General features: G+C 28.7%; 7 protein-coding genes across 7 annotated transcripts; 3 read left to right on the plus strand and 4 right to left on the minus strand.

Annotated features, from left to right (window-relative positions):
• Nucleotides 1-657: 657 nt before the first annotated feature.
• Nucleotides 658-1,383, plus strand: Chro.10055 (hypothetical protein). The annotated part of the gene is made up of 1 exon (XM_661130.1): nt 658-1,383. The coding sequence occupies one exon, from the start codon at nt 658-660 to the stop codon at nt 1,381-1,383; it is 726 nt and encodes a 241-aa protein (XP_666222.1).
• Nucleotides 1,384-3,716: 2,333 nt separating this feature from the next.
• Chro.10054 (20S proteasome beta subunit D2 (PBD2)) lies at nt 3,717-3,968 on the minus strand. Its single annotated transcript, XM_661131.1, has 1 exon — nt 3,717-3,968. The coding sequence occupies one exon, from the start codon at nt 3,966-3,968 to the stop codon at nt 3,717-3,719; it is 252 nt and encodes an 83-aa protein (XP_666223.1).
• A 1,158-nt stretch (nt 3,969-5,126) lies between these two features.
• Chro.10053 (hypothetical protein) lies at nt 5,127-5,402 on the minus strand. Its single annotated transcript, XM_661132.1, has 1 exon — nt 5,127-5,402. One exon carries the CDS (start codon nt 5,400-5,402, stop codon nt 5,127-5,129), a length of 276 nt encoding a protein of 91 aa, XP_666224.1.
• Nucleotides 5,344-5,631, plus strand: Chro.10052 (ubiquitin conjugating enzyme E2). The annotated part of the gene is made up of 1 exon (XM_661133.1): nt 5,344-5,631. The coding sequence occupies one exon, from the start codon at nt 5,344-5,346 to the stop codon at nt 5,629-5,631; it is 288 nt and encodes a 95-aa protein (XP_666225.1).
• A 24-nt stretch (nt 5,632-5,655) lies between these two features.
• Chro.10051 (protein kinase) lies at nt 5,656-7,851 on the minus strand. Its single annotated transcript, XM_661134.1, has 1 exon — nt 5,656-7,851. The coding sequence occupies one exon, from the start codon at nt 7,849-7,851 to the stop codon at nt 5,656-5,658; it is 2,196 nt and encodes a 731-aa protein (XP_666226.1).
• Nucleotides 7,852-8,108: 257 nt separating this feature from the next.
• On the minus strand, nt 8,109-8,921 carry Chro.10050 (GM14490p). Its single annotated transcript, XM_661135.1, has 1 exon — nt 8,109-8,921. The coding sequence occupies one exon, from the start codon at nt 8,919-8,921 to the stop codon at nt 8,109-8,111; it is 813 nt and encodes a 270-aa protein (XP_666227.1).
• An 836-nt stretch (nt 8,922-9,757) lies between these two features.
• Chro.10049 (ubiquinone biosynthesis protein COQ4 (Coenzyme Q biosynthesis protein 4 ) (CGI-92)) lies at nt 9,758-10,225 on the plus strand. Its single annotated transcript, XM_661136.1, has 1 exon — nt 9,758-10,225. One exon carries the CDS (start codon nt 9,758-9,760, stop codon nt 10,223-10,225), a length of 468 nt encoding a protein of 155 aa, XP_666228.1.
• Nucleotides 10,226-10,414: the final 189 nt, after the last annotated feature.

The raw sequence follows: 10,414 nt of genomic DNA on the forward strand, positions 1-10,414 counted from the left end.
AATTCTAATAATTATTTAGATGAGTCAAATAATCAAATTGTTCAAAAACTTAAATCTAAACCCGTTAATGGACAAACTGGTAATAGTGTTATTGTTAACCCAGTTAATATTAAACCAAGGGAAATCAAAAGAGTTGGTACTAATTCATCAAATAACTTTGTTAAATCCACAAGTTCTTTAAAGAAAAATGATGAACCTTTAAAATCTTCAAGTAATCACTTTGAGGATCTTTCTTTTAATGATTATATTACATCAAATGATTATATTGAGAGATTTTTAAGCAAGAAAAAGAGCACAGAAGATGTTTTAGAAGATGTTTTAGAAAATGATTTAGAAAATAACATTATTGATTTAATCATTTCAGATACAAATTCTGTTAGCAACGATCATGATCATGATCATGACAATAATCATAATAATAATCATTATTATTATGACCCTGATAAAAATAAACCAATTTCTACAATTCAGTCGAAAATTTCTAATAAGAATTCTCCAGAAAATAGAAAGAGAATATTTTCTGCTCCAAATGAACCAATTATTCATATTGACCAATTTTTGAACGACGAATTAAAAGGTAAACAAGTCATTAAAAACACTAAGAATAGGCATAGAACATCATCTCTAAGAATTTTAGCACAAAGTGTAATTAATCTTATGAACAAAAGAGGTAGTAAAGGACGTAGTGAAAGAAACGAAGTTAAATCTATTAATAAACTACTTAATAATTTAGAAATTCAAAGCTCTAAATCATCCGAATCTTCCTTTTCAAGACATTCAAATTCTACCATTGTCTCCAACTCTCCTTCTCTTTATGACCAAGATCTTAACTCTTTGAACAAAACAATAAACAATTTGAAAAATTCTAGGAAACAAGTTTCATTTGAAATGGATCTTAAAAAACTAGAAAAGAAGAGATCATCCAAAATATCAAAAAGGTTCTCAAATTTACTTGGAAAAAGACCCTCAAAAACTTATTCTGATGTTCAATTTAGTAAGAAATTATCAGAACCTAAGATAAACTATCCTAACAATAATAATAAAGCTGATGATTATAATAACAATGCTAAGAATGATATAATTCTCTTGGAAGATGGAATTTTTACTATAAATCAAGATGAAGTTAAACAAGTTCAAGAATTCAATATTCCAATTACATTATTAAAGTCTGAATCTAGTGAAACTCTTAACTCAAACTTTTCATTAGATCAAAGAGTTGCAAGAACTTATGATATGCAAATTATCACTTATGATCAAACTCCTATACCAATTCCAAATCTTCCTAGAGGAAGAAGACTTCAATCTTTGGAAAATCTTGAGAATTGTTATCTTGTTATTAGCCCAAATATATCAAACATGCTTTCATTATGTTATTGCAAGTAAAATTAAAATCTATTATCTTATTCTTTTCCAAGTAAGACTGTGATTCCCATCATTCCTACAAGAGCATACTTAAGCCAAGGATAATCATTAAGCCAAATTGTGATCATCCCAACTTTTGGAATAATCCCAACAGCTGTTCCCATAATATGTTTATTATTAAGCCAAAATTGATTTTCATTATATAATCCTCTATCATCAACATCGTTATTATCACCCTTTGTCAAAATACTAATTTCACCGTCGTTTGGTCTAATGGCAAATAATAGTAATTTAATAGTTAGTTTTTATTAAATTATATATTCAGTAAGCTTTTATTGATTTCTTAACTTACCCTTCATGATAAGATAATACTCTATGTACAATAGGAATATCTCTTCCTTCAAGTGAAAAAACAACGATATCACCTAAAGTTTTCGAGTAAATATTTCAGTTCCAGAAGGAAAAAAAAAATAAAGACTTCACTCTTACCTATTGTAATTGACTTTCTATTATATAAAAACAAAATATCGCCTCTATAGAATCCCGGTTCCATTGATCCACTTAAAACTACAACTACTGGACTTTGACTATTAGTTGCAACCATAAGGCCTCTCCAAAGCATGAGAGCTGATAGAACGATACAGGCTTTTATTTGAAATGATTAATTTTATTTATTTTAATAAATATTATTAGTTACAGTTTTAGTTAGAAAAAACTTTTTTTGGAAAAAAAAACAAAACTTACCTAAAGTTAAGCACTGATAAATTGTTTGATGTGGCTTAGAGAGGATTTGTTTTGCCTCATTCTTTGCCTGAATTATAAACTCCATATCTCAACCTTATATTAACTTTATTATGAACACCTAACTCTTAGTTAATATTAATATATATATAATTTTTTATTTATTTATTTTCTTTATTTTTTTGAATTATTTATTTTCAAGACTTTAATAATTAAATAATAATTATTGCATCCCCCCACAGCCATGCAGCCCGCCTAACTAAATGTCAAAGTTACGTGTAAATAAAAAATTAAGAGTTAAAAAAGTATATTAAGTATAGGCTGAAAAATTGGAACTTGATAATTTTCCAGAATTGTTATTTTTTTGATAAAGGTTTGATTAGAACTTCTAGATATTCACTTTTTTTGCTCAAGTGTACAATATTGCAGGCAAATTATTTCAATTAATGAGAATAAAGTTATTAAGAATGAACAAAAGTTCATTATACTTTCTAGTTTTACTTTTAATATCCTACTTAAAATACACAAAATGTATGGATTTTAAGTTAAAGTTAAATCCTCAAGAAATTAAGTGTTTATGTAAGTTTTTTCACCTAAAAAAAATGTCATGTTTGTTAACAAAACTGAATTTTCCTTTTTTAATATTAATAGCTGAATCAATGTTAAAAAGTACACTAATTACTTTGAGTGTTATAGCAGAAAAACAAGCAAATATTCAGATTATTGATGATACTCACGTTCTTTTTGAGTCAAGTAAGTATATATTCAAAGTCTAATAAAAAGAAATGTTTAAATTGATTCTTTTTTTAAAATTCCAATAGAGGAAAAAAATCCAAAAGCTGCATTTACTACAATAAAAACTGGAATACATCGGTTTTGTTTTATTAATACTTCACAAGAAGATAATTGGATATCAATAGCTCTAAAATGGGGTCCAGGAGCATACGACTCAGGATCAATCGCAAATAAAGCAGATTTTGAGCCAATAGACATAGCTATGACTAATATAAATGTCGCTCTAAAGGAATATCAAGCAAATATAAAGCAAATGAAAAGCCTTGCAAATAGTATTCAGCATGCTACAAGCAATGCATCAAATAGAATCGCAGCTTTCTCCATTTTCAATATTGCTTCAATAATTGTAATCAGTGTCATACAGACTTTATATATAAAGAAATTCTTTAGGTCCAGGAAACTAATATAGTAGTAAACATTTTCTATCTAGAATAAATAATGTAGAATATAATAATCAATCCCTTAGACTGTGTGTGGATTATTATGTTATTGCATGCATGTATGCATGCATTTGTGGTTTTGATGGAATTTTAATTTCAAGAAAAATTAAAGTTACTCCTTCATAACAGGTGTTGCAGTACCATTTTCAATCTTAAGGAATTTAACACCTTGACTATCCACAATCTTGACAAACAAACTATATTGAGATAGTAAGAATCTAGTCTTAAGTTCTTCTGAGCACTTAACTAAAATATCAAGTGCTTCTTCTTGAGTGATATTTGGTTTATAGTATTTATCCAATATACCAGTCACCAAGAGTCCACCTAAATTTGTGAAGAATAATAATTAGAAAAAAAAATGGAAAAAAGTGAGAAATCTTAAAACTTACCGTATCCGTGAGCAGCATTGTTAACATTTCCTAAAGATGCTAGTTCGTCCATCCAGTAAAGCTTTGCTCCTTCCTCTTTAGTATATCCACCAATCAAAATATTTACATTGTGGGGATCTGATCTAAGTAATTCTGCAAGTTCATTTCTCGTGAAGTTAGCTGTAGCTGTAGTACTGAGTTGTACTCCATTTCTGAGTCTGTATAAATTCAAATTACATTTAATATATTCTCCAAATTGCATTCTATCTCCTAAAGTTCCTCCAACGCCTTAAAAATGTTAAATATTATTTAAAAATACAGATAAACTAAACAACTTACCGATCAATTTATTTTCGTCAATCTCCATAATCTTATCATCTTTCAAACTTAATCTAAATACATTACTAAATGCTACAGTGTCTGAAGCCAATGCTACAAAATCTGGGCCTTTTATTCCAATTAAAGAATCCATTTCTACTTTCCAATTATACTTAGACCCAAAATTATTATTGAATCTATTTGTTTTTAACAAATTATTTTAGGTCTTAATTCAATTTATTTTTTTTTAAAGCCTCTCCCCTCTTTAATTTCACAAGCCTGAATAAAATTTCTTTATTTCCTAATTTTCCCCCAATAATTTTTACTTAAAAAATTATTTTACGTATATTTCATGAAAATCAATCAAATATTATTATTTCTATTAAACATTTAAGTCCACGCACTAAACTTTTTACAATATCAACTCACCCCCTCTCTCCCCCCTTAATAATACTAATACTATCCAATTTTGGCTCCCACAATTAATTTAGCATGCCTCCCGCCAAATGAATGTTAGCGCCAATTAGAATTGTTATCTAAATAAATATTTAATTATCAGTGTTTGAATTCTGTAATTTATGAACCTTATATTTTAACGAACAAAAATAATAGCTATAATTTTACAAAAATTAGCCTCTACGATTTTATTAGTTTTTTCTGTACTTTGCATGCGTACACACATTATGATTTTATGAAATCAAACTTAAAATAAATTTTAGACCCTTGTCGAAGATATTAAATTCTAGAAACAATCATATCTCTAACTTATTCAACTCAATTATTTACTTTATCTTAATCTTTTGCTCGCATTAGTTATATTTACTTATATTTCACATATTTTTCATATAATTAATTATTTGGCGGGAACTTTCCGAGCTCTTTGGATTAATTAAAATGCGAACTAATAAGATTAAGGCTAGTTTGTGATAATAGATAATTACTTCCTATTTAAAATTTAAAAAGATCGGTTAGCTCTGCTGTTTGCTTGAGGAATTGTGTTTGTTTGGGTCTAGGCTTTGAAGGGAAAATGAGGAATGTTGCACAAGAATTACTGAAGAAGCAATTTATGGGTAAGTTATTCATGACATTCTAATTCAAAATGTTAGTAATTAATAAAAATTATTAAATTACCATAATTCTTTGTATATTCAGAGCTTATTAGGGATGATACTTCTGGCTTTTCTGTGGGTTTAGATGATGATTCAAACTTTCTAAGATGGCGTGTATGCTTTGAAGGACCACCAGATACTTTATATGAAGGTGGTATATTCAATGCATTATTGACATTTCCAGAAGATTTCCCAAATAGCCCTCCAAAAATGTGTTTTGAACAAGAAATGTGGCATCCTAATGTATATCCTGATGGAAATGTATGCATATCTATACTTCATCCTCCTGGGCATGATAGATATAATGAGCAAGAAAGCCCTGATGAGAGATGGCGTCCAATATTCGGAGTTGAAAGCATTCTTGTTTCTGTTATTTCTATGTTAGGAGAACCAAATTTGGATTCACCTGCAAATATTGATGCTGCATTAGAATTTAAAAATAACATTAATGAATATAAAAAGAAAGTTAGAGCTATTGTTAGACAAAGCGTTGAATAAATAACTTAGTAGCAACCAGAATGCCTAGGAAAAGTAAGGATGTGTTACTACTTCTTTAATACTTATTCTTTCTTTATATTTAGGCTTTAGTAGTTTCTTAATCAAATCTAAAGCTTCTGGAGAATCTAATCCAACTTCTGATGGGTCATATTTACGTATCAAGTTGCTAAAATATTCATCACTACATTTTCTTGTAATTCCTATGACATCCTGTTGTGAATTTTTCATAGACTTTTGGATAGCTTTTTCAATGATTATTGAAATGAATCTATCCAATTTATTTGAATATCCCAATTTCCCTTCACTAATATCTAATAAGCATAGCCTCATTAAACTAAGTCTATATACTGAGTCAGCAACCAGTTCATCTTGATTTATATTGGTGTTTCTATCTTCATTAATGAGTTGTTTAACATGGAAAATTACTCTTTTAAGAATATGCTGAAATTCAGAATCTTCATCTAATACTGAAAAAACTTGCAAATTTCCCCAAATCATTTGTAACATTACAATCCCTACACTCCAAACGTCGTAACTTAATTTTCTGGGATTCTCCTCATTCTCAGATCCAAAAGATTTAAATTGTACTTCTGGAGGCTGAAAACCTTCTGTTTCATCTCCTGATGTTGGACCAATTTTACCATATAATGCCTCTTGTATGTCCTTATAGCTGTTTACAGAGAAGATCTCTTGTCTCATATCCTCGTCCCCACTTACCATTGCACTTCCCCAATCTCCAACTCGAACGTAAATTGACTCTTGTCCAAACTCATCTTTAACTTGGGAAATGAATATATTTGAAGGTTTAATGTCTCTGTGTATTATGCCGAGACTGTGAGCACTGTTTAGACCTTGAAAAATCTGATAAAGAATTTCCTTAAAGATATTTTTTTCTTTAGACTTTCCTTTAACTCCTTTAACTTTTTTCCACCAAAATTCAGATGGAATAAGTGAACCATTATCATCAATATCAAAAAGTAAATTCCCAAGGCTAACACCTTCATATCTATAAACAAGCCATATATTGGATTTAGCATTTGAATCCTTGAAAGTTTCGTGATCTTCAATATTTTCCTCAAAAATATGTAAAAACCTGGAAACATTTGGAAGGCAATACAAAATTATTCCAAAAAATACTTCTCTTACAACACTATAAATGATCGTAGATTCTTCTAGATTGTGACTCATCTTCTTCATAACAATATCCAGCACATCCCCATCTTTTTCTTGATTAGAAGAGTTTCTTGGCGCACTAGGAGCCATTTTTGCCTTATTAAAGTCCTTTTTAAGGATATCTAGAGCATCTAAAATCAACGAATTCAATTCATGATTGAGCAATTCTCCTCTTCTCCAATATAAATGATCATTTTCCACAGGTTTCTCGGTCCCACAATTTCCAAATGGTTCTGATAAATATTCAGTAAATGCTAATCCTCTCCAAACTTCTCCATAAGATCCTTTATTGAATTTGAAATACCTAATTAATCCTTTAATTTTGTCATCAGGATAGGATGAATGAAGTTTATTTAGGTCATTGTCAAAATTTAGGCCTAGAACTCCATCACTCATCTTTATTAGACTTTTTTCCTTGTATAGAGTTAATTCGTTGGATGTTGCATATTCATTTTCTACATTAGGAAGTAAATTAAGAAAGGGTACCCCTTCCAATAATAATCTATTAGTATAATCAATTCTCAAAATATTATTGTCAATATTAAGTGTTTTATATTCAAGTTCCCTTAGTCTCTTATTTTGAATATTTCCTAGTTTTCTTTTCCAAATTCCTTGATTGTTTTGCTTATTTTTACCTAATACTGAAAGTTCTTTAAGCTTATTTATATCTAGTTTTGACCAAGTTTTTAGAGAGTACTTTTTAATAATTATTCCAGATTCATTATCTTTATTTTTATTTGATAATAAATCTCCTGAATTATTGTCTTTAGAGAATAGTAAAAGCATTTTCTGTTTATCGTGGTCCATCATTTTAAAAAGTAATAGGTATGCATCATTGTCTTTTGAAATTACATTAAATTCTTCATTTAGTTGATTATTTTTTTGATTTCCCTGGTTGCTAAAACTATTTTGGCGACTTAACTCAACTTTGGACTTTTCTTCTCTAGGTTCACAGACTTTTCCATTTTCACTAGCTTTTAATATTAGTAAAATATTGAAAATTGTCAGTAGAAAAACTCCATAAAATCTTGTATTATACCAAAACATAGTTCAAATTCTAAATATATACAAAAAGCATATTTATTCAAAATATTAATTTATAATCATTCATATAATCTACCATTAAATTACTGGAATGCACATTATTAAAGAAATAAAACGTTTGTTATTTTTTTCAGCTTCTCCCAGTCCTCCGAGAAAATTGGAAGTTCCTATGAAATTATTGGAGTTAAATAATAAAAAATTTATGCTTAAAAACTATTAAAAATTCTACGAATCTAATTACTTAAAAATACTTTAAAAATTCATGCAAATGGAGAATGAACAACTTGGCGCTTTTGATTATTAATGGCGCCTTCAATTGCATTTCTAATACCTGAAGCAGAATTCTCATAATTTTGAGTTCTCATACGAATATTTTGAGAAATAGAGATACATGTAGCATTATACTCCTCACCTGCAGCATTGTTATCCTGAGTAAGCCTTTCAACGGAAAGATGATAATCTTTGGATGATTGTTCTCTCCTTTGATTAAGCTTAATTGTAGTCTCATTAACATAGTTGGTTAAATCTTGAATATGTTGATTAACTGCATTTAGTTCTTTCTTGTAACTAACATCAATGTTACTAAGATTGGATCTATATTCGGAGTTCAGCTCGGCAATTTCCCGCTCTAGCTGAGCTTTTAAATCTTCAATTTCCTGTACAGCTTCCTTTGATGTTGTCATTAGTTTGACATTAATTTCGGAAAGTTTATTTGTGGCTTCATTGACTTTAGTTTGAAAATCGCAATCAAATTTGGATTTTTCCTTGTAATATTGGGATTGGATCATAATTTTTTCTTCATTTAAACTAGGGAGATTCTTCTCATACATTTTTCTAAGTTCTTCAAACTCCTTTTGGATTTGGACATTTTCATCAGACATCTTGTCTTGAGCTCTCTGAATCTTTTCATTATTTTCATTAAGAGTTAATTGATACCTTTCTTTTGCTTGAAACAGAATATTGTTCATTTCAGCAATTTCCTTGTGATAATCTGTGGATAATTCTTGTAGAGTCAATACCAAGCTTCTAGGGTCAGCATATCCTGAATTCATGTTATTTTTAGTTTTGTACATTGTTATAATCGAGAATTTGAACACTTTTTGACTTTGATTTAGGTTATTTGATTCTTAATATTTTTCACTTAAATATGCAAATTAGCTCAAAACTAGAATGGTAGGGGTAAACCAAAACTTTTTAGAAGAACTTACTAAGTGATTTTTGCTAAGTTAATTATTGTAGTAATAAAAATCCTTGATTATGTGTAAATTTCATTGATTCCATTTACCACACACAACACACATTTAGGCGGTAAAATGCAAACTTTCTACATCACACCACAAAAATAAATAAATAAAAATAGAATTAGAATTAATCAATTAATGATTCATAATACCTGATAGAAAATGAAGAGTTATTAAGAATATATTTTTTTCTAGATCAGAGTATGACTATACCTCTTTCTCGATATAATTTCAACGTGTAACAATTTGAATTTTTCAAGTGGCCAAGGGCATTATTGCTACTAATGAATTAAAGGTCCAAATTTTTTTTCATATTTCCACTTAGATATACGAATAACATAAATGAATATTGAATGAATTCCAAATTGGAACTGAATAAAACGCTAAATTATTTCAAATTTATTTGAATTCTTGTTTTGTGTTCCTAATATTTAGATTATTTTTTTTAAATATTGTATATAATCCCGGTAAATAATTACATTATTAATGCGGAAAATATAAATTATATAAAAACTTAAGTATTAGTAATTTAGAAGAAAATATCGTGGAGAGCGTACGTAAATTGAGTTAACAATTATGATTAGCTTTATATATAGTTTTTGAAGTAGTCATTGATTGAAACATAAAACTTAGAGATTTAATAATATTAATAGACTTATAAAACATTAATGAACAAGTTTACCAATTTATTAATTAAGAGAACCGCTTCAAGCTTAAAGGGAGGAGATTTTAGAGAGCTATTTAGGAAGAATTATATCCCGATAACGCAATTTGAGAAAGTTTTGCTGTCAGTTACAAGCTGTGTAGAAGGTCTTAAAAATCCAACTGATTCTAATTCAGTTGCATGCATCACTGAACTTACCTCAAATAGAGCTTTGAGAAAATTACAGATTTTGATGAACTCTACGCCAGATGGTAGAAGAATAATAAAGAATAGACCATTGATAGATTCATCAAAATATTCGATTAAAGATTTAATGGCTTTTCCAGATGATTCACTCGGAAGAAGGTATGGGGAATTTTTGACAACTTATAATCTTGAAATAGATCGAGCTCCTGTGAGATATGTGAACAGTGAGGATTTAGCTTATGTTTTGACAAGGTTCAGACAGGTAAGTCTTAACGATTATAAATAATTTTTAATAGTGGATTGTAATTACTTACCTTTCTTTTTTTTTAGATTCACGATATCCTACATACTGCATTTGAGCTGAACATTACAGTGGAATCTGAAGTTACATTGAAGTTATTTGAGTTTCTTCATGCTGGAATTCCTTTTGGAGCAATAGGAGCATTCATGGGACTTTTTATCACTCCAATTTTAC

Source organism: Cryptosporidium hominis, assembly GCF_000006425.1.
Source record: "Cryptosporidium hominis TU502 chromosome 1 CHRO011018, whole genome shotgun sequence".
Taxonomy (NCBI): Eukaryota; Apicomplexa; class Conoidasida; order Eucoccidiorida; family Cryptosporidiidae; genus Cryptosporidium; species Cryptosporidium hominis.